General features: G+C 42.9%; 3 protein-coding genes and 1 non-coding gene across 4 annotated transcripts; 3 read left to right on the top strand and 1 right to left on the bottom strand.

Annotated features, from left to right (window-relative positions):
• Nucleotides 1-1,061: 1,061 nt before the first annotated feature.
• LOC124647729 (E3 ubiquitin-protein ligase RFWD3-like) lies at nucleotides 1,062-6,414 on the bottom strand. The gene is made up of 13 exons (XM_047187616.1): nucleotides 6,344-6,414; nucleotides 5,666-5,744; nucleotides 5,469-5,558; nucleotides 5,352-5,396; nucleotides 4,407-4,442; nucleotides 4,043-4,096; nucleotides 3,861-3,962; nucleotides 2,793-2,903; nucleotides 2,546-2,676; nucleotides 2,409-2,448; nucleotides 1,941-2,003; nucleotides 1,677-1,858; nucleotides 1,062-1,563 (listed from the first exon to the last, which is right to left on the bottom strand). Exons 1-13 carry the CDS (start codon nucleotides 6,379-6,381, stop codon nucleotides 1,062-1,064), a joined length of 1,473 nt encoding a protein of 490 aa, XP_047043572.1. The 5' UTR covers nucleotides 6,382-6,414.
• A 516-nt stretch (nucleotides 6,415-6,930) lies between these two features.
• Nucleotides 6,931-7,093, top strand: LOC124650796. The gene has a single exon (XR_006987209.1). It is a non-coding gene; the product is annotated as a U1 spliceosomal RNA (small nuclear RNA).
• Nucleotides 6,952-9,524, top strand: LOC124706190 (arsenate reductase 2.1-like). Its single transcript, XM_047237843.1, has 3 exons — nucleotides 6,952-7,427; nucleotides 7,523-7,661; nucleotides 9,146-9,524. Exons 1-3 carry the CDS (start codon nucleotides 7,342-7,344, stop codon nucleotides 9,314-9,316), a joined length of 396 nt encoding a protein of 131 aa, XP_047093799.1. The 5' UTR covers nucleotides 6,952-7,341; the 3' UTR covers nucleotides 9,317-9,524.
• A 1,672-nt stretch (nucleotides 9,525-11,196) lies between these two features.
• Nucleotides 11,197-12,363, top strand: LOC124706188 (cytochrome c-type biogenesis protein CcmE homolog, mitochondrial-like). The gene has a single exon (XM_047237840.1). The coding sequence runs from the start codon at nucleotides 11,197-11,199 to the stop codon at nucleotides 12,010-12,012; it is 816 nt and encodes a 271-aa protein (XP_047093796.1). The 3' UTR covers nucleotides 12,013-12,363.
• The last annotated feature ends 11,725 nt before the right edge of the window (nucleotides 12,364-24,088 follow it).

Below are 24,088 nucleotides of genomic sequence, written 5' to 3'. Positions count from 1 at the left end.
CAGCAACGTCAGCTGCCCACTGTCATCTCTCGTATTTGAACAAAACCAGCAGCGTTGGCCGTTACCTGCGCCGCCGTCAGGATGCCACCCCGGCATCGCCCTCTGCGAGCTTGGCCAGTGGCTGGAGCACACCGTGAAGTCCATGCTCTACTACTGCATACATGGTACATCTGAGTTCGGCGTTCTTGCGTCGTTTGCCTCTTGGGGCCTCGCCTTGGATGTTCCTTTGGCCAGACTGCCAGAGGGACCAGTGGAGTGAGCTTTGGTGGTTGGCGTCGGTGAGTTGGGCAGCCTCGACTTCGACGGACATGCAGACACGACTTTGGGTTTGGTGTTCTCCGGGTGAAAACCCTGCACCGGCCTCGGTTGTTGCTGGCGATGGCGGCGCTCTTGGTCGTCGCTCCCCTCCTTGGAAGCATCGTTGTGGAGGTTCACCTCCCATGTTGGTGTCTGGTCGGCGCTTTCCGTTCTTCGTCTTTGGCTTGGTGGTGCGCAGCCCTGCGGGTCGGCGTGGATGTCGGAGCGGCGGCTCCGGATGTTCGCCTCCGCTGTGTTGCATTGAGGTGTTGTGGTGTTGGCTTTGGTCGCTAGGGTGGCTTGGTCGTCGACTCGTGTGGGGCGCAGCCTTGGGGCCAGCGTGGTGCGTTGTGTTGTATGATTTTCGGCCAGTTTCCCTTATAAACTATCCAAAATCTTTTTGACTTTATCAATCAAAGGGCATTGCCCAGGTTCGAAAAAAAATACATCCGACAGCACCATGTAGTCTGTCGATTGCTAGCTGGAAAGCTGAAACCTGGATTTGCTCACTCACTGGTAGTCATGACAAATGTATCTGGAATGTTACAGTGCTGATGGATATTGCTTGTGATGACAAGAACAAAGAAAAATATCGGTGTGAGAGCATACAAGGGATCATCCCATTTATATCAAGATCTTTATGTTTCATCTCTAAAAATCTTACAGACTTGTACACTAGATATGTGATTTAGAAACACTGTACAAAGAAAACCTGTTTATGTTAGTACAACAAAAGCTAGTGAAGTGCTACAACTAATGAAGGATTAGTGATCAGTGACTCTGAAAACCTGCAGCTTCTCCTCACTCAAGCAGCCAAGGTACTTCTCCCCGGTAGAGCTCTGTGCGAACCTCAGGTCAAGGATCGGTCTGCGGTGCGGCTTGAGATCACTGAACGCCTGAAACGAAGGCAGCTGCCACGTCCGGATTCCGCTCAGCGACTCATCTCCATAGGCAAACAGGTGCTGGTTGTTTCTGATGCTGGGTATGATTGCAGATTTGGACATCCGCAGCTCACTTACATTGCCGTTGCAGGTCTGTTCTTTCACGAAGGATGTGCCGCTTGCCCTCCTCATGAGGGCATGACACCCCAGCTTTCCAGAACTGGAGAGCGTCGGTGATTGTGATATAGCCACTTGGGATGAGGTGCCATCAACTGACAACTCAACTTTCGGACGGAAGGTAGCCACAATTAGATCACTTGATGGAGCAGCACATGCAAGAGATATGCAGACCCCTTGGTTTTCCGTCCCGGTAAGCAAACTTGGCCTGGAAAAAGGACCAAGTTTTGAGAATGTGAAGCACAAAGAACCAATATCTACATTTGCACATACCATGAGCACCAATTAAATAAGTAAGAACTTTTTAAAACGGCCAAATACCTATTTTCGCTGCCATCTACATCCCAAATACAAGGTCCTATGGAAGAAGCAGAGATGACCTTCGTGGAACCACTGGAATCTACCACAGAGTGGATTGTATGAACTGGGTGTGTAGATAGACCCGTTAAGGAATGCAGTGCTGCTTTAGTTTGGCGGGTATCAAAGACCAAAAGCATGCCATTCTGTAAAGTTGAACAGAGGTTTCTTATCAGCCTTTCAAACAGCACAAAAGGAAAGAATCATAAGAGATTTTAAGAAGCCAACCTGTAATCCAGCATATATGTGATTTGGACCGTTTTGAAGCCCTGAACAGGACCAGCCAGGAGCCTGCATGGTGTTAATATACAAAAAATTAGCAGGCCAGGATAAACTATCCAAGTAGTTCAAAAGTAAACTCCAACTATAAAGTATAAATTCAGTAACTAAAAATTTAGGAAGTTCAAATTTCTAAGCATCATTGTGGGGAACAAGTGCCACACAATTTGAAATCTCCTGATTTCTTTTAAATGTATTGCTGTGGTGACCATGTGCTGTGGCAAGAAACAAAGATAAATAGAAACCCTTCTGGATACCCACCCCATATAGGTTAAAAAATACTCATAAAGTCATAATGAAGTTAATCACAGTAGGAATCATGTGAATAAACAAAATGTTGAGGGTAGTGTTTTAGTCAACATATGGAGAACATAAATTTACTTGTAAAAAATGTGAACTTCAAGTTCAAAGAATCACCGGTAGATCATATTGATGGACGATATTATTGGTTGTCATGCTGTGATAGAAAAAAAAAAGCACAGAAGTAAAAGTTAGTCAAAAATTTGTGAAAAACAATACAGGGAGAATTGGACTGGCGTACATTCCAGATAGACCTTAAAAGTGACAATTTCTTGCCAAGAGATGCAAAAACAGCAAGCCCCCCAGGAATTATACATATGTCCTTGAGAGCTTTCGTATTGGGAGGAAGCTGCACTTTTGTTTGGTGTCCAGAGAACATGCTGATCTGTCGAAATTATGGTGGAGATACATTAGGTGAACAAGAATTACAACCAAAATGTGGAGCAGCCAGCACAACTTGCCTTAAACCATTAAGCAACACATATGGTTTGGAATCTGTACCTTTGTAAGGACATGTTCAATACTAACTCCAGCAGCCCTGCCAGAAGCTAATATGATCTGGCTGGATGCATCAATGCCCATGACTCGAGCTCCATCCAGGAAATACTCATTCTACAACATATAGATACCAATTTCAGAAGATGTACTCTTTGATTCATAAAGGGGAATTGGAAATTTAGGAAGAAAATCCTATCAAGGATCAAACCAATCAGTAATAACTAACAACTGTACCAGACTACCAATAGATGGGCATACCTACTACGCCTCCGGTTAATCTTATCAATAATCCAGTATTTGGCTTTGGCTGCGCAGCAATTTTATAACAAGAAATGCATGGAGATGGTTACCTGAGAATGCAAGTATAATGTAACATTGTTTTAAAAAGTTTATTTTCTCCTGCTAGTCTGCAACATGTGTACAAATTGATGCCAGACTCATCACATGCGTGAAGGAGTGCTTATGTTTTTGAGGTAAGAACAAACTCAAGAACGGATGGACAGATTGGATCAAAAGATTATACGTCTTTGTGGTTGGCATGCCAAGGGAGGTATATACATCCAGGAAAAATGTACAAAAATCAATCCAGTTTTCTATGTAGTTCCATAAGTACTTCGGGCTCATAGAATGTAAGGACATACGATCTTTACATTGTAACATTCTTCAATTTTTTGTCCCCCTTTAATATGTGAATGAGTTTAGGTGGTCTACATAAATAAAAATTTGCAAAGGTTCCACATGGACATGGAACAGCCAAAGGGCAAACGTCCTAATCAAAGTGAAAATTGAAGGAATAAAAAATCAAGCCCGCCACCCACAACTACAAGCTGGAAGCAAAATAAGAATTTGGTATGAATTATGTTGTTGTAGTTCAACAAACAGTTTGTCCAAAGTTAGCATGACAACCAAGTCGTCAAGGCACGTCCGTGGTAGGTAGATTTTGTCATATTACATGATCAATTATTGGTCACAACCAAATTGCACTAGAGAATAACTCTTGAAATAGTTCCATACAGTATAAATGTACTATAAAAAGAGCCAATCAAGCACCACTGGAAAAATAATATAGACCTGGAGAAAAAACTTGCAAGGGTCACTACTGCCACCATCTGCTCTAAATGAGGCAACTAACTGTGCAATCCTTGCTCCATTTGATGACTGTTCTGCCATTTTCTTCACAATTGGTTGACAAGAACGTTAAAATCATATATTGTACACATGATAGTAAGAATTAAAATTTGGAGCAATGCTACCTGTCGCTTCGAATTCGATTCATTTATTAAATGCTTCTGCAACGAAATCTGCCTCTGCAAGACATACAGAAAACTAAATGAATAAATAAGCGTCTGTACTAAGTTTAAGGTTTATTTTCCTACACAGGTGAGGTGAATAAGAAACTGGCAATGTAGTATAATGAAACATACAATGGAGGCTCTTGTTGAGATGAATAAAGTGTGAAAATGAAATATAATTTTGTCTATACAACACTACTGTGAACAATGGCTGCACTAGCTTTTCAATTTAAATAGTACACATGGTTGTTATACGATGAAATATTATTGTTCAAATTTTACACGGTGATACACTGATAACAAAAGTAAGAAGTTACACATGTACCTTATACTCTTTTATCTCCTCAATCATTTTTTGTTGCTGCATGGAAACATGAAAAATAATTAGTTTTACACAGAAGTTATATGCAATATGTGTCTTGTGGTGATTTAATATATATGTATACGATTGTTGCAGTAAGGGAATATATGGAGTTGCCTACCTACAACAGAACTTTACAGTTTTCTCGCAAAAATGTGAAAACTTATTATTATTTACACACTGACAGTGAACTGAAATAGCATGAAGATAACATAGCACAAGTTAACATTTCCCACAGCACAAGGTAACATTCAACATGGCATGCAAAAGCTTCAGAATCGACTAAAAATAGAGTAATCAGGCATTTGCTGAACCAGGCAGGGAGGAGCAGTTTAGCAAAAAAAGGGCAAATGCCTATGATTTACTCAGACCCCATGTGGTTTCCTTGAAAAAAGAATGTCTGAAACTCTGAAATGAATATTTAGGCATGCAATACGCAATATTACTAGTTGGTTGTTGTCCATGTTGTCTTAAGTAGAAAAACGAAAAGCATGACAAGCAGAACACATGTTTAAGCTCGATGATTGTAGTACTAGGGGCTCACAACACTATGGAGCAATGGCTTTCGGCTCTTGAAAGTACTTTTGCACTCCTTTTCCCTTTTCTACTTATCATACCACAAGGGCACAGCTCTGTATGAGGCTTGTACTGTGTAGCAAGTTTGGGAGTCCTTTAATCCTTGTTCTCTTACTTTGCTACTTTAAGCCACTAAGTATACTTGTATAAGAAAAATGTAGTCTTATCACCAGAACTTGTTGATTCATAGATGTAATTAATGTTCAAAAAGAAGTACAAACATCCATCTTAGTGTCATAAGATCTATGGTCATGTGAACATGTCAACGGTAAAGAGTGCTCCTAAGAACAGTTGGGAGTTAAAAAAGTGGGTTGTAGAAAAGACGCAACTTACTTGATTCTCAAGAGTATCATTTTTCTGTCTCAATGACAATACTTGCTGCATTAATGAAAGAAGCTTCAGTATATGGTCAGAAACACATCCAAGGATTAGTAAAGACGAAAACCTAACCTTTTCAAGATCATCATTTGGAACAACAATCTCTGGTGCATAGAGGTTGATAATGTTCTTTTGCCTATATACCTTGCCACACTGAGGACACTGATTAAACAATAACAATTATGGTCATCAAGAAGTATTTCTCCTAATAACAGTGTACAGTGCACTTGAAGATGTGATTCTGAACTAGGAGTTATTGACCAACATACCGTGGCAGTTTTCTTCCCACACTGTAATAACCATTTCTCTAAACAAGACCTGCCATAGACATGCCCGCAAGGAATGCAGCTGCAAGTAGAGTATCGCACTGTTAGCAATTCAGGATCTCATACCAGGATGAGTTGTTTTGAGGGCTACAAACGGTTAGTTGAAAACATACATCCATGCGACAGAAACAGCGAATAAGGAATGATAAACAAGATATTTAGGTTTAGACTTTAGATTAAGCAATCTGACAGCAATGGACAGTCACTCTCCGATAAACCCCAATGCCAACGCAGTAGCTTCTGATTCAAATAGGTGCCACACTAAGCGCGCCGCATCATCTAAAAACATGAACATCCAGTCCATCCACTGAACTGAAATCGCATCAGCTCCATTTCAATTTTTAAAGAGGGGAAGTACAAAGACAGCAGTACCAGGCAATTAAGGGTGGGCAGAAACGGTTTTACCGGTTTCAGATTAGTTAAAAAAAATTGTGCTAAACTAGGAATGAAATTTGGGTTTGTGAAGGGAAATGAACTAGCTCTCGCTACCCGGTTTGAACGGTTTCTCTTTGGTATCATTTTTGCACACCCTTACAGGCAATCTAGAAGCTCAGAAGCACACACACGACAATGACCTACCAAAGCAAATCCACCAGATCACGGGGCACAATTCCCGCTCACCTTACGCGATGCTCGCCCTCGGCGGTCCACGGGTTCATACACACGGGGCAGCTTGGGAGGGACGGCCCCTCCGCCTCCTCTTCCTCCTCCTCCTCCTCTCCGGAGCTGGAAGAGGTCACTTGCACGACCCGCAGAGCCGGTAACTCACGAGCCGCCGCCCCGACACCGAGGCTGAGGCCGAGTTCGAGCACCTCGTCGGGCCGCCCCGGCTCTTCCTCCTCCGCCGGCAGCGGCGGCCCGCCGCCGGAGCCCGTTCCGGACGCCGGCATTGGGGATTCGGATTTAGAACGGATTGGACGGTGGCACGGACAGAGAAAGAATAGCGAAATGAAAATAATTTGGACGCGGTCGTGGCGCCGGCGACGAAAATGTTGGCGCGCGCGTAGGAGCGAGGAAGTTTTGGGCCTCCGACTTGCGTACGGGCCGGGCTCGCAGATCATCCGGCCCAGGAGGCAACGAACCGGCGGTCTACGCCGCTGTGCAGCAGCAGCAGCGGAGGTCGAGATGTTTAGTCCCACCTCGCTTAGCGAAGACGGTTGGGCGGGGTCTGGAGGTTATATAATGAGCGCCACTGCCCAACGTGAAACATACTTACCTGGACGGGGTCGACGGGCGATCAAGAAGGCCCGTGGCCTAGGTCAATGGCCCGCATTGCACTTTGCTGGGCGCGTTGGCTTACCATCTCCCCACAGTGGGAGAGTGGACGTCGTAATTTGTGCTAGAGGGGGTACGCGTTCGCGCGGCCCCTGCCAATTCTCTCAATTTAAATTTTGGTCCTCCGACCGACCTTGCTGCGTGTTAAGCCTAGAAAATGAAAATGCGAAACTGTCCCTGTCAATTACCTAAATTTAATTTCGCCCCTCCGCGGGCAATATTTTTTTATTGCCGAGTATTTAATTTTAATAAACAGAACTGCGAGATTCTGCAGAAAATAGGTCTTGGAGCCCAAGCACGAAGGGAAAAGGACCGGAAGATTGATTTTGTGGAGGATTTCACCGATGGCTCGGAGCGTGACGTACGTCTCGGCGGCGAAGCTGGTGTCCATGGCGCGGGGGAACCACCGGATGGCCGTCATCGACGTCAGGTACGACCGCCCGCCTTTACCCTCCCCGCCGCCGTGCCGATTTGGGAGCTAATTTTTCATTTGATTCGTTCGTGCTTTTGGGGAAAAATCGGAAGGGATGAGGAGAGGAGCTACCAGGCCCACATCGCGGGGTCGCACCACTTCGCCAGCGGCAGCTTCGCGGCGCGCCTGCCGGAGCTCGTGCAGGCCACCAGCGGCAAGGACACCCTCGTCTTCCACTGCGCGCTCAGCCAGGTGAAGATCGACCCCTGACGCCTCTGTAGTCTGTACTCGTCTCTTGCGATCACATGGAAATCCGATCCCCAACACATCACGGCGAATCACATGCCTGCGGCATGCCCACAGCGCGCGATTGATTTTCTTATTACTGAATTTAAGTGTTGACCTGCTGGCATGTGGTTCATCTGAGATTATGCAGTCCTCTACTATGTCTTGTGGCCTGTGGGGGAAGCTCCATTGTGGTCGATTAACTTCTTTATTTAAGGCAGCTCCACTGGTTAACTTCAGACCCTATTTTGTTACAATCAAATCTGCATATGCATTGCTTTGTTCGTTTTGAATCGCTAGTTGTTTAAATCAAAAATTTAGGTGTTGATATTTTAGTACTGGAACCAAGAATAAGGCCATAGGTCTATCTCTTGCAACGACGCCCTTTTTAGATGGTCAGTATCCACTGTTGTTCGGGATTATGATCCAGATACATTGCCAAAGTTTGTTTCAACTGGGTAGGATTTCAAGTTTTTGTATGTGCCAAACCAAGAGATTTGGGAGAGGAAATGTTATCCGGAAGGCTTCTTATTTTTCCCACGGATCGTGTTGTGCTTTCTAATGCCCTTGTGGATTTATAGAACATTTTGTTCTTACTAAAGAGTCCTCTGACATTATTTTCCTGTGGATTCTTTTGTCCGGAGGAAATCTGAGTAGCGGCTTAACTTACTTGTAGGCGGTTGATTTCTGCTCTCATGCGGTTTCATATAAAGTCGTCTAAGTATGATTCAAGCATACAATTGGTTCTGATTTATAATGTCCTTGTAACTGATATAGAAAATTGCGTGCTTATTAAAAGAGCCTCTTAGTTTTTTCATTGTATTATTTTGTTCAGTGGAAACCTCTGAATAATGCCTTACCTTTATCTGTAAGTTCGAATAGAACTTGAAACATAAGATTCAGATTCACATCAAACACAGAACTTTCTAACAGTAAAACAGAGGCACAAAATGAAACTTGAGATCCATCATCCATCAGACATGGCATAATGATAACCACACTAGAACTGCTTTCATATAAACAGCGAGAAAGGCCAAAGCCTGAGACAACACAAAGTCCTCAGATTATTTGCCAGAATCTGTGCTGAGTACCCTGAATATCAAATATTTTCTTCTAATATCATGGTGGTTTAACTTTGTTAACCTACTGAATTCCATACACTTTTTGTATGACTACCCCATTGTTTTAGCTAGAGTTAGTACGAATGTACTATACCAATTTGTGTTTCTGGAATTGATTGTTTGACCATGTAATGAAGTCGATTTCTTACAGTCAGTCATTATCCCTGACCATGTAGCTCCGCAACAGTATGTTAACACTGGATGGGTTACGTGGGCAGGATATGAAATTGATCAAATCCTTCTACCTCTTTTTTCATAATTCTCTGTTTTTTCCCATTTATTTTCTTGTAGTGCGTTGTACTTATAATATGTTCTGTCATCACACTCCAGGTGCGAGGCCCATCCTGTGCTAGGATGTTTTCAGACTATCTATCAGAGTCCAAGGAAGATTCAGGGATAAAGAACATCATGGTGCTGGAACGTGGGTTCAATGGATGGGAGGTTTCGGGGCAGCCCATCTGCAGCTGTAAAGATGCTCCTTGCAAAGGCACATGTTGCTGATGTTCCTGGTTTACGGAACTGGAACAGTTCAACTCGTCGCCTTGTTGAAATGATCATTCATAACATTGATAATAATCTCATTAGATTTGACAACGGAATGTCATTGAACATTTCATTTGCATATACACATGCCTACAACACTTCTTTTTAGCTTTTACGTGCGTCTACTGCACGGAGTGTTGAGTAATGGAAAATGTTTTCTTCTTCATGTGTGCTCTGTGTCTCTGTATATCAATTGTATGCCGCATTCTAATACTCTCTCCGATTCAAATTAATTGACTTCACTTTGTCTAGATACGGATGCACCTAGATGCAATTATTGACTAGATACATCAGTATGTACACCGAGTGGAATCAATTATTTGGATCGGAGGGAGTATTTATCCTTATTCCTACAAATGAACAATATTTTGGGCCAAAAAAATTAGAACCAAAACGTGTGTAGCTTCACACTTCATCCAAAGATCTAATAATTGGAACTATATTGAAGCGGGAAAGAAATCCTGGATAAAGATGTGGAATGTTAAAATCCCATCAAAGGTTAATTTTTTTGTATGGAGGCTAGCTTGCATGTCGCCATCAACTGAAGATGTACGAATGCGGTGAAACATGGTTGACAACAAGGTCTGTTGTGTCATGTTGTTGAGGATTCCCGGAGGCATTCAGGGGTGGAGCTCTTTGGGCTTACCCTGATGCATGTGCATCAGGGTCCAAGATTCTTTTTACTAGTATTTGGGATCTCAATGAGTGAAGTGCATCAGGTTAGCTAGAGAAAAGTGCATCAGAGAAAATTTGACTCTAGTTCTGCACCTGGAGGCATTCGTTGCTCAACTGCAACATGGCATGGAGTGTTTGAGCCCTATCTGACGAGGACCTAACAGAGCACTTGATTTGTAACCAAACGGAAGATGCAAAACATTGGATCTTTTGGCTTCTTCACACTTTGAACCAGGCTGATTTTGCAAGGGTTCTAGTCATGTTATGGGCAATATGGTGGGCACGTCGAAAAGCTATTCATGAGTTTTAGAACCCTATATCAACCTTGTGTTTCGTAAACAAATATTGGAGGAGCTGGAGGTGGCTTCGATGGCTACCAAGGTAAGTAGTAGCAGACCAAGGGAGAAGAAGAAGTGGTTTCCCCCTGAGGCAGGTCAAAATCAATGTTGATGGATATATCTCGAGGCATGGGGAAGAGGGAGTCGTTGCAGGTCTACCGAGACGAAACAAGGAAGTATATTGGAGCATTTGCTGCGGTGTATGAGGGGAAGGGGCAAAATTATCCAGCTAGTATGGAGGCTCTAGCTTGCAATGAAGCTCTATCGCTTGCTCTTGATCTTCAGCTTACTTAAATAAAGGTTTGCTTCTGATTGATTGAAAGTAATAAACAACTTAAACAACAAAGTGCCATGCAGATATGTCATGGTGTTGAAGAAAATTGAGTACGTACCTTTAGTCATGAGTTTAGGGAGTCAAATGGGGATGCTCATTCTCTTGTAAAAGCTGATGTATCTTTACATCTGGCTGCTAGGGATGCCAGAAAAATCACTTGTATCCCCGTAAACTTGGTTGATGAATAAAAGCTCCATTTCCCTCAAAAAAGATAACTGGAACTATATTTAGGTACTTTTGAAACTTTTTTTTAGAAGAGGTGCTTTTGAAACTGTCCATTTTCCAACTCTATTTTCTGGGCCAGAAATTAGCATATTCAACGGCCCGCTTTGACCTCGCCGGACGCCGTGTCGTGGGCAGCAAGAAGATCAGCACCCGACCAGCAATCCGGAGGCGAAGGCGAGCGCACCGCGCACACACGCCTTTCCCGGTTTCCCCCATTCGCTCCGCCCCGCACCTTCCAGATCCCACCACCGCCAAGCTCGAGCTCCATGGCCTTCTCGCGCCTTCTTCCCTCCCGCCGCCTCCTCTCCACCCTCCTCCACACCCCCGCCCCGACCCCCGCCGCGCGCTTCACCGACGCCGCCACCGCCACCGCCACCACCACCACCCCCACCCAGTTCGCCCACAATCTCCACCCCGCCCGCTTCTACTCCGCGACGCGGCGGGCCGGGCCGGGCGCCCCGCGGCAGCCCCGCGCGGCGGACATCGGGGCGCGGGCGCGGCAGCTGCAGAGCCGGCGCCTCTGGACCTACGCGCTCACCTTCGGCTGCGCGGCGGGGTTCGTGGTCACCGTGCTGGCCACGTTCCAGGACCAGCTCGTCTTCTACCTCACGCCCACGGACGCGCTCGCGCGCTTCGCCACCGACCCCGCCAAGGCCCGCTGCCGCCTCGGCGGGCTCGTCCTCGAGGGCTCCGTCGCGCACCCCTCCGCCTCCGCCTCCGAGATCGAGTTCGTCGTCACCGACCTCGTCACCGACGTCCTCGTCCGCTACGAGGGCGCGCTCCCCGACCTCTTCCGCGAGGGCCACTCCGTCGTCGTCGAGGGCTTCCTCAAGCCCATGTCCGACGACCTCCGCCGCGACGGCGCGGGGAGGAAGGTCGCCGATAAGGCGCGGGAGGGGGCGTGCTTCCTGCAGGGCACCGAGGTGCTCGCCAAGCACGACGAGAAGTACATGCCCAAGGAGGTCGGCGAGGCCATCGAGCGCAATAAGAAGCAGATCGAGGCGGACGCGGCTGCAGCAGAAGCAGCTGCAGCTGCTGCTGCCGAGGACACCCCAACTGTTGCGGCCGATGCAAGCTCGTAAGGTTTTCTCCGTTCTGCTTTACGATTTACAGTAGTAGATCTCAAGTGCGTGATTGAGGCATAGGTAGATTCAATTGTCCGAATGAGTTGGGCACGCTCTGCAGCTATGATTCAATTGAAGCTGTTGTAATTGGAGTAGTGTTTTCGAGCCCCAGAAAGGGGAATTTTGGCTAGGGGAATAACGGAAACTGATCAGGCGATGATCCATTCAACATGATTATACGTATTCTTTGGGTAGCAATTGCTGTACTCTTTATCACTGGGTACCTGTAGATTTTTCTGGTGCGGTTACTGGGTTATTTTGCAATGACAACTGAGAACCCACTATACAATTTTGTTGAGTTAATGTGTATTGGGCATGTGTTCTGCACACGCTATTCCTAAATGTTTGGTGTGTACTGTTCGGTTCATTAGCTTTTGTCTTGATTTGCATCCATTCTCATGTGAGACTCATATTCGCTTTACGAGAATGCACATTTTGCTGCTATTAGGGCCTTTCCAGGAAACTAAATTGCTCGTTTGTATGCTGGAACTGAACCCTAAATTATTTCTTAGGAACTTGCAACAGATCAGTCCACAGGAGGGTTACTGCCCAACATCCATATTCTTTAGTGTGTGTGAATAGTATTTTTTTAGCTGTTCAGTGTATGATAGTTGAGCATACTAATAGGACACTAGCAAAATGCCCATGTTTTGCTAAGAATGTATAGCCAATCATATTAAGCCATTAACACCAGCCTCAAATCTCAATTTCCATGCATATTGTGCTCTAGACCTCTTGATTTGCAGGATTGTGTAACACAAGAATATGATAGGAATGAATGTTTAAAATAGCGGATCGAAAGCACAAGAATTTTGTGAACTTGCGTGTTTGGTTCGAATGTGTAGGAAAAACACGTGAATCCTGATAAATGCATTCGAATCAATGTCAAACCACATAAAGTGATATAGATATAATTAGGATGTACTATGCCGCTAGACCTCTTTCTTTTACTTCGTGCATAGGAATTCTAATAAGAGGGCCTCTTAGGTTTGTAGGATTCTAAAATTCTGAAGGAATGGAATCCTCCAAATATCCTATGATTCCTTTGAACCAATGAGGCCTGTAGATTGTTAAATCCCTTTTTTTCCCTTTGAAACTTAGGAAACTTTTTTTTTTCCTTTGCTCCATTAACCAAACGGATAAATAGTCCCACCAAAGGAAAACATTTATTTATATGATTTTCCTCCACTTACAAACCAGAGAGGCCGAATGTCCATATTGAATACCAGGGACTGAGGGGGCATTTGACTGAGTACAGGGACAACTTCATGATTTTTCCAAGAGGTTGGAGTGGATGAAATTTTCATCTGAAATAAATTACAAATGAATCACGAGGAAAGATTCTTATGGTTTGCAATGCTACAAGTCAAATGACCCACTTAGGAAAAAATCCTAAAGATTGAATTCTCCAAAAGTCCTTTGGAAATCGTTTGCATCCAGGAGGGCCATAAATAGGTTTTTGTTAGAGAACTGGTAGGTTAGTTTGACTTTGTTGCAGGTGAGCTTTGTTCTGTTTGCAGTTGGTTTAGTTTGGCATTTGTTGCTAGACACTTTTTTTAGGATGGAAAAGAAATGTGGGAGATGCGGATGAACCACCATGACCACCAGTTCATGTATAACGTGAAGTATAACTGTCACCGAGAGATGAGAGTGCAGAGAGTTTACATGGAAACCTGACACACTCGTCAATTGTTAGGTTATGCCTATGTAATAGGATGTTGCAAGCTGACTTTGTCATGATATTCAGCATGCTAAGCATACGTGAATACGTGAAGTATTGAGGGTAACAAGTGAGTGAGAGTATGTTCTGCAGTATTGCGATAACATCAGCAGAATGTACTCTCAATCCAAATCCTTGGTACTACTGTCAAATTGGCCTGCTAGATTGCACTTTCTAATGCCCATATCCCCTTCTTTACTCAATGGAAAATCAATTTAATGGTTAGTTGAAATAGTATTTGACTTAAATTGCTTGGTACTGTTATAATGCATGCTCGTCAGATGATCACTGGACTGTTGCCAGAGTCAAAAAAAGAAGAAAGAGCACTGAACTGAGAAACCTGAATGAAGTTATGGAATATTTAATTTTGGTCACAGAATGTTGTTAGAGCTCCACACATTCATTGACTTCGGCAACAACACATCTTAGCTTTGCTATGCACAATTCTACTGTCAAGATCTTCCCAGCTTTGATTATCATTGCTTTGAGTACTGTGTGGACCTAGATGCTGTACATGAGCTAGTATTCTGTACGTTCCTAACTGCATCGGAACTGAACTATCTTAAGAACATTATTCCACTGAACTTAATCTTACAACAAAGTATAAGAAGTATGAACTGATGTGGTGGTATGAACGTCGATGGCTAAACCTGAGGATGATTCATTATCCTTAGCTAACAATGCATGGATGTAGAGTTATTTGGAGCCACAGGATTATCAGATTACGCGGAATAGTCCGGAGGCAGTTTCAAGTCCATTAATCTGGTGGTTTGATGTTCTCAACACTTTTTTGTGGGAATATTTGGTAATTTTGCACCATTTTCCTGCCCATAGCAGGTCAGCTCCTGGATTTTTCAGCTGATTTATTGTTTCCCCAAGTTGAGGATCTGAATTTGATGAAACTTTATAACCAGAGTCCAGGGACCAGGGCTGGCTGCCCCTGCAGTTGATATATCAAGACGATTTTCATATCAACAGCAGGAAACAACAATTTTGCAGATTATGCTAGCACGGTGATTTAATCATATGGTGCTACAATTGTTTCAGTGCTGTGTGATAAATTATTTTGTACAGGTGTTGGTACAAATTTTCGTTTACTGTCTTTGAAACATCAGTTGCAGCATAGGTTGAACATGAACCATGTCAGTAAGATCTCATCTTCTCAAGATCCATCACCAGTCAGAAAGAGCATCAAACAGAGCCGCTCATTAGGGTTTTCAACGGTTTATCTTTTAGTTGATCGAGATTTATAAGATATTAGATCCCTAATAAACTTGTGGGTATGATTTATTCAGGAACCGATTCAAGTTAAATATTAGTTAAATAAATTACATCAACTGAAGAAAACTTGCAGGCGGTGTATTTTAGAAACGTTAGTAGAGTAAATTACATCAAACTGAAGAAAACTGAAACATCTAGAACCCTATTACAAAACTTAGGTCTTGCCTAACCCCTATGGAATCAATCAGATGGAACTTGACGGAATCAAGCGCAAGCTCTGCTAGCTGCATAGTTCGGCTTATGCTGCACAATTCTTCGGGCGCATGCAGCCTTTCAGAGTTTCAGGCTTATAAAAGATCAAGTTGTTTGCTTGGCTTGTGCTCATGGGAAGATCCCGACCGTCGTAAAATTTTACAATAAAGGGGTGACATTCTAGCCAAATATACGGAGTATATCTCATCTATGCCTGAACAACAATGAGACAGTCCAACACATATGCAAGGATTTCCCTAACTGGCAGGAGGTTCACAAATCGGTGAATTTGTGCCTAAACACGAATTCTCCTCAGCTTCACATGATCATGCCGTAAAATCTTGGTGGGAGGAATTCCTCGCCCACCTCTCATCCGTTTAAATTTTGTTTACTTCTTTAGCAACACATGGTGAACTTATAAAAGGTCATAGACAACATGGTAGAGGGCATTAAGATGCATAGGGCTTGTTGTTTCTCCCATTGCGATTAGTCATCATGTCGTTTTCGTATGCACAATGTAAACTATTGTAACTAAGGCTGGTACAAATGCACCACACCACTATAGCCTGGCACGTCAGCTTTTTTTCTCACTCTCACCCCACTCTCCCCCCACTCTCACCCTACGGTGCCAGTGCACAGGCTATAGTGCCAGCTCTCACTTCTCTCTCCTCCACATCACCATTTCTTTTTCAGATTAAGTTATTTAACTCGATTTTGTTTAGACATTCAAAATAATGCAAGAAAATTATTTTATTCAACTAAAAATATTACCGATTACATAATAATTAATAAAATTGCATAATAAATTTTAAAAATTACATAATAAATAAAAATTCTACTCCTCTTCCTCTTCTTCCTGCTCCTCCTCCTCGTCGTCATCATCTTCCAGACCAAGCTCTTTTTCCACCATCTTGATGGCCTTCGCATGTTTGCGCTTTTCTCCTTCGTTCATGTCGTCGGTTGATCGGTCTTTCATTTTGTTCCATTGCTTGAATAGCTTAGCCTTCACTAAACCCTTCATCATGTTCCTCATCGTGAAGGATTTACTTCCTACCTCACTGCTTGATGAGGAGTCCTTCCCCTTCCTCCTACCCTTACGTGCCGCGGCCTTGGCCCTATCGCGGCCCGTTGGACGCTCCTCCTCCGTCGTCGCCTCGCTAGAGTTGTACTCACCAGAAAGTCCTAGACGGCTTCTCTTGGAAGTGGACTCGGTTCCACTACCAGGACCATGTTGTCCTTTCCACTTCGCTTCATTGCGAACAGCTAGGCACCAGTGGTGTCGTCTGAACGACTGGGTCACTCTTTTGTCATTCGCGTACCTCTCCATTGCCGCCTTCATGACCATATCATCGTCTGCTCCACTCTGACGTAACGCTGATTCTTGGATGTGGAATGCATTGAACAGGGACACCTCCTTGTTGTAGGCGTTCCAATGATCCTTCAGCTGCTTCGAGGTCCGATGACGGGCAGGATCCGAGGTAGAGTTGAAGGTTGCAGCTATCTGACCCTAAAAACTAGTGCCGGTCTTGCAATTACCGGCAACAGAGTCCTTGGAGTTAAAAAGCCAAGCATTAACCTACCCCGAAATAGATATTGTTAGTGAAAAATCCAAGCAAGAACCAACCCCGAAATAAATATGTGATGGGTAAGTAAAGTACCAGTTTTTCCTCTTCCGCAACAGTCCAGTTTAAGCCTCTTTGCACGCGCCGGTACGATTGTTTCGCGGCATTGGACTCGGAGCTTGGAGCGGGAGCTTCGGAAGGTGGTGGGGGTACGGACCATATGGCGCGTATGGATACGGAGGTGGAGGGTATGAACCATACGAAGGTGGTGGGTAAGGAGGTACGAGTGCCACTCCCGCTACCTGTAGGTGGAGCATTTGGAGGTGGTTGGGGGTATGGATACGGAGGCGGAGGGTATGAACCATATGGCGCCGGAGGTGGAGCGTATGGCCCATATGGCCCCGGCTGTGGTGTGCCGGAGGAGTATAAAACTCGGGGAAGCGGCGAAGAACCGACATTGGTGCGACGATGTGTCGGAGAGACATCATCTAGGTGTATTGGTGACCCGTCGGGCCCCAACAGATCCGTGAACGTGGTCAAATCTGGTGGAGTCCAACCGGACATGGTGGAGAAGATTTGAGAGAGGGAAGGTGATGAATGGATGAAATGGGTGTGGAGTGAGTGAAACCATATGGGGGGTATTTATAGGGGGCGGGGATGAAATTTTAGGGTTTTTTGAACCAGCAACGGCTACCCCAACGGCTAGCTGACGTGGACGAATCAGATCGCGCCACGTCAGCTAGCCGTTAGACCCTATCGCCCGCCTCTCGCCCGCCAGTCGCCCGCCTCTCGCCCGCCCTCTCGCCCCCAGCGCTCTCGCCCCGCCTCGCCAACGCTGCCGCCCCGCTATCGTCCGCCTCTCGCCTCCCTCTCGCCCCCAGCGCGGGCGGTAGCTGGGCGGTAGCGGGCGATAGCGCCCGGCGCCAGCGCCACCGCCCCGCGCTGCCCTCTCGCCCCTCTCCCGCCTGCCTCTCGCCCCGCCTCAGGCGGTAGCGCCTCCACTACCACCCCCATTGGCACCAGCCTAAGGAAGGCAGTGATCTGGCCGTTTAAGGACTCAACGTACATGCCGTTGAATGGTTGCACGAGTCACACCCCCCGCTAGGTGAGAATGTATGATTGGTTGAACGTATTGTGGTCGGAAGACATAACCGTTATAATAGAAATTTGTAAAAACCTCTTATAGATGATGTAACTATACTGTGATTGCGGCAGCAGATTTCAGAAACACTATTTTCCTTCCAGATTACCTAAGAGGACTGAAAGGTTTTTAATGAGACGGCATGTTATTTGCTTAATGGAATGGTGTTAAGTTTTTTTTTAAAAAAGACCAATGACACAATAAAGTGAAATCGAAGAGCCACACACCAATCTAAATTTGGCACACTTTTGGCCAATTCGCGATGGCAGGCTGGCCCGAACGACCACCCATTGGATCTAGAGCTGATTATCGGAGAGACAAACATATAAATAGAGACCTCAATGGTATATCTCACAACTGTGCTAAACAGGCAACTAGACAACTTCAGTCTTTGCCAATCTTCAGTTGCAAGAATTCAACTCACTTAAAAGTAGGAGTATGCCCTGTAGTTTCTTCTCTCTCAAATTTTCATTACAAGGGCATTGTTCTACATGTTGTACACTGTATATGAGTTGAATCAATATATCACCATAAGCTCTAAGTTATGTCGTCTCGTTCATGAATCATGGTGGACACATTAGAACGAGACTTTTGTTTACTGGCAGGGCCGGCCCAAAGGGCCGGGCAGAGAGGCTCGCCCTGGGCCCTTAACAGTTAGGGCCCTAGTCCAAGATTTGTTCGTACACTTACTGCACTTATATTTATACTCTTTAGGCAGTAGAGTATGAAATAATTTTAGAAAATATAGAATGTTGAAGTTGTACCTTAACGTGTCTATACTCCGACTCTTTCTCTAATGTGCAGAACAACACGGACACTCATAATTTTTTCTCTGATTATTTCTATTTCTCGCAAACAATACACATGTATACAAGTAGCTATTGGTAGAAATAATAATCATGGTATATAGTTCATGCGATCAATAGAAATAAATAGTTTCAAACATCTTCAGCAATATTCTGAAGACCACGGATCTTTCAAATGTAAATATTATTTACTTTGTTATTGCATTACCCTAATATTTATCTTGTTGAATAATTTCTTTTTTGTTTTTTTGTGTGTGACCAAGTGGTGAAGCTTGAGTGAGATTGTTAAGGGGCCTAGAAAACTAATCATGCTTAATTTTTAAGTAAGATATATAAATTTAACATAAATGGATATCTTTAAGGAATTTTTCAGAGTAGGGGGTCATTGCCCCCCTACCCTAGAAAAGCTTAGCCACTATGAAAAGAGGTCCTTGGTTTCGTTTCGCCCTAGGGCCCCCGAAATCTATGGACCGTCCCTGTTTACTGCCATGTTGCTTCCACTAGCAAGACGTCATCGACTAAACAGTACACAACCTTCCAGTGTTGATCCGAAGACTTAGTTTGAGATAAGAAAAGTGGCGGAAACATCAGTGGAAAAAACAGTTTCCTCCCACGACTAGTTTTTTTTATCACAACTGAGCATGCAATTTTTTTGGCCATATATATTGCTCTGTCAGTTTGCCCGTGTTGGTTGGCGGGAAATTAAAGAGCATCTCTAAAGCTAAATCGGAAACATTTTGAGTCTTGCAAGAGTGTAATATCCCAGGTTTAGAGGCAATAAAATGAGAGAACACCAAAGTGTGCATTGCATTCATGCATAGAAAATCCGGGGGATTTTCGCGCTTTCAAATAAAACTTACCACAGTCACTGAAGTTTCACTTGACTTGTCTGGAATTGAAGTAGATCATCAAGTCAAGCGCTATAAACTTCACTGTGATCTTTACTAAACCCTTATTTTGGGTAGACATAATTTGATCCATAGGTTGGATCAAAAAGGAACTAGAACTATTACACAACACTTAAAAGTTAGCAACTACCTTTGTGTGTAATTTAATTCACTTATAAATAAGTTAAACCACAGGGTCTAAAGTGCATAAAAGCCACACATTCTCATTTAAATCATAACTTATTAAGTATATGGAATATCATAAAACTAAATCCATTTACATTACGAATTATAGTTCAAACTATTTGAATAAAATTAACTATGAGTACTTTGGAAACTCATATGATCATGCCTTGGTGAAATCAAACACCAACTATCAAAATTTGAGAAATAACCTCAACCTTGACCATTTAACCAATATTATAACATAAATCCAATCATACATGATATGGTGCACTATTCACAAGTATAAAAGCATTCACAAGATATTTAGTAACAAATGCCACTTGGCTATCCAAGAATAAATCATATGAGAGGATAATGATCATGCCACATAGGATGAAAATATCTACATGACTTGCTTTCCAAGCTATGCCACCTCATGCTCAAAGGATTGCTATGGATGAGAGCATGACAACCAAGCACCTTACTCATCCCACCAACACAAGAGTCACCACCTAGGTGTCATGATACTAGAGCTTGCCCAAGCCTATAAATAGAGCCACACCCTTCATCCATTTGATCATCAAGTACCATCATACATGGGAACAAACACATAGAGCCACTCCATGTGAATTAGCTAGAATCAAGATGAAGAAGCTAGGAGGTGGAGGCATACCACAAGATGCAGGTTTATCGGATTTCTCGAAGAACAAGCTACATAAGATTGCAAGGTAGAATTCCTAGGCAAACCATATATTTAGAGGATCATATCATCATCTCTTGAGTAGGACCTTAGGATATTCCAAGACATTGATAAGTGAGAGAAATTATAATACTAACCATAGCCATGTTCATACAAAAATATTAGAGAAGTACTAATCCTAGATGTTCAAGTCAATATTTAATCTTGGAGGTGAGAACCCTATTCCAATAACAATACCTTAGAAAACCAATTCCATAATCATCACAACTTAGTATTAGTTATAAACCCTAAGAATCTAGGATGAGTGTGATGAGAGGAATAATAAAGAGGGATTAGTGAGGAATGAGTGGATCTTGTCTAATGCATGATTATGCCTTGTAGATATAGATTATAAGTTAAACCCATATGATCACTAGATCTCATCTATCACATAAAATAATAAGTATATCACTAGTAATTAAACCCTGCCATGCCTCATGCCTATTTTATACTTCAATTAGTGAAGCATCACCAAAACTATAAACCTTTCACCTAGGAATCAGTTCACATAAAATATTAAACTCTACCTTTCCATCCTAGTAGACCAAATGAAGTAGTGTTCTATAAATTAAACCATCATTAGCAAATGCATTGCTAATTATGAACATAGGATCCATCTTAATTAGTTCAAGCTAAAGTTTACTAAAACCAGATTAGTGATTATAGAACTTTCTTAACCATCTTCTTAAAACCTTAGGAATAATTCTCCACATAAAATCATGAACCAATTCCATACCCTTTTCCATTTGTTAAACCCTAGATATAATTAAATTATATGTGAGTAATCACTATGAATGAGCACTAGCACAATAGAATATGTTCACCATGCACATGTTAGGAATTTCAATTCATTTAAATAGAACTTGTTCCTAAATTAAAAAGAAATTTAGATAAATATATAAACCATGTCCATTTTAATTAAACCCCACAACATATCACTCCAATCAAAAATTCAATGTTTATTTAAACAACAAAATAATACAAGTAAGCATTATTATCAATTTATGTTGATATTCAAATAGTTTAGAACCTGCAAAACAAAATAGAAATCAGATTTGAATTCAAATAACAAAATTCAAAACAGAAAATAAAAACAGAAAATGAAAAGGAAATAGAAGAGAGGAGGACTTACCCTGGTGGACCTCAACACCGCAGCAGCCCAACAACCAACCCACCACCATAGCCCAGGTGCAGTCCAGCCCACGTCCAAATACCGTTTCGGTTGCGTCAAAAATCGTGCGAGGCAGGTCGTCTCCTTCTTCTTCTTCTCCGGAGACGACGGCGCGAGAGGAGGAGCTTGGCCACGTCCTCACCGACGATAAGGATGGCCTGGACCTTGCCCATCATCTCAGAACCGCGTCCAATCCTCTTCGCGTCCGAGCCTATCCAAATGCGTCCCGATTCGTGCTCGTTTGCAGTAACAATGTCACCGCAACATCTCGGCCGTCGCCGGCGGTGAACTTCCTCATTTGCCCTCGCCAAGCTCTATAAATAGGCCAAGAGCTTCTCCAGGAAACCCTAATACCTCGACGCCCATCCATCCTCTCTCAGTAGCCCTCTATATCTCGTGTTCTTCCACGCTCCGTCGCCGGCGTCGATGATGAACACGGCGGTGCGAGCCACCTCAGCCTCCGGTGCATGGTCGAGGAGGTGCGCCACGTCAAGGGAAGCGTCTGGGTACAAGCAATCGTCAAGGGGAGCTCTGGACAACGTCAATATCGGTTTCCCCTTTCTCAGTACATCGCCGGTAACCGTGAAATTGAGCTCAACTCCGGCGGCAATCATCGTCGCCGACCACACCATCGTATTCATGGTGAGCTTGCGCATCTTTAGAGCCTACTTTCGTTTCCTAGAAGCATCTGTGGCTCACGATTGGGAGTTCGCCGGAGAGCACCGCCGCGGGTCATGAATTCCGACGAAGTTTCGGCGACTACTAGCCGATTCCACCACCACCATAAGGTTCCTCGTCTTCTTCTCGTTTGATTGATACAAACCGCGCATCCGGGGGTGCCTTGTAGCGGCGGCGCCGTCTTCGTCTGACCGCCGGCGTCAAGCCGCCGGTAGAGATGACGTGGCCGTGGGCTCCCCGCACATGTTTGACTTGGTCGTTGCCCGCGTGGCAATGGACCCAGTCATCGACCCCACGAGTCAGTGAGTGGGGGTAGGGTTAGCTCGGTATGTTTAGTATTTTCATTTAATTTCAAATTCCAGTAAAATACTGAAACTTGGCAAAATTTTATAAAATCCATTTCAATTCAGAAAAATATAAATAATATATCAAAATGTTCACAAAAATAAACTCTATTCAAATGAAATATAAAACAAAAATGTGTGTCAAAATAAAAATTCACTTATTTTTAACCTTATTAATTATGCCATATCAATTATTTAAAAATACAACTTGAATTCAATAACTAGTGAAGTTATAAAAATTAAATTTTAACTATTCAGTAACTAAGTAAAATGTTAGGATTAATTTTATTTACCATATTTGCATTAACTTACTTATTAGTGGTAATTCATAAACCCTAATTGCAAATTACTATTTTCTATTTTCTTTAAATAGTAATAACTCAAGAAAATATTATAAGCCAATATTATTTTGGTAAATCCAAAACTTATTTACTTAAACATCTTTAGGTAACAAGTTAATTATTTTAAAACCTAATAACAATTATTAAACCCTGATTCTTAATTAAACCAAAATAGGAGTTACTCAAATTATTAATCTTGTGAAAATTAATAAAATGTCAAACCATTCCTAATTTTGATTCAAAGTAATTAGTAATCACACCTATATTGTCAATTATCATTTTAGGAGTTATACCATAATCTAGAAACCCTAGTTTTAATTTAAGTAAGACATTGATCTCATTATTTCATGTGTTCATCCATAGTAGTTGCAAAACTAAAACCCTAAGGATTTAAACCATGTGATCATTACACTTTAGTAGTAATTCTAAAACCCTAGTTGCTTATCACATGTGATCATGTGAATTTCACTTTACATAGAGAACCTTATTATGTGACCAACAAATACAAGTCATGATCCACCAACATAGAACCAATTCACATGAGTCATCATTTCATGTCTCTATTCCCAATTTAAAACCTATATGATCCACTAGTGCCACATAGATATAAACCCTAGCTTGATACCACATGTTAGCACCATTGATCACCACTCCTATATACCACACCATTAGGATCAACCTCAATCATCAAACCCTAGTAGCACCATAATGATAAACCCTAGTACCAACCTTGTGTAGAAATTCACAACACATGCTCCCATTCAATTAAACCCTACTTAGTAATTGATAAGCCACTTAGCTTAGAAGCAATTAAAGATTACTTAGTGAAGCAATTGTGAAACCATAGTAAACCTTAATAGCTAATTTATAGAACCATCTTGACCATCATCCTTTGATATGACACCATAATCAACCTTAGTAATAAACCTGCTAATACTTGCTACATATAGACCAATTTTATTTAAGAACCCAACTAGTTCCTATTAGTGAAACTAATTGAATCTAAT

This window comes from Lolium rigidum, chromosome 4, assembly GCF_022539505.1.
Source record: "Lolium rigidum isolate FL_2022 chromosome 4, APGP_CSIRO_Lrig_0.1, whole genome shotgun sequence".
NCBI lineage: Eukaryota > Viridiplantae > Streptophyta > Magnoliopsida > Poales > Poaceae > Lolium > Lolium rigidum.
Note: the sequence above shows the minus strand (reverse complement) of the source record. Positions and strands in the feature narration are given on the sequence as shown.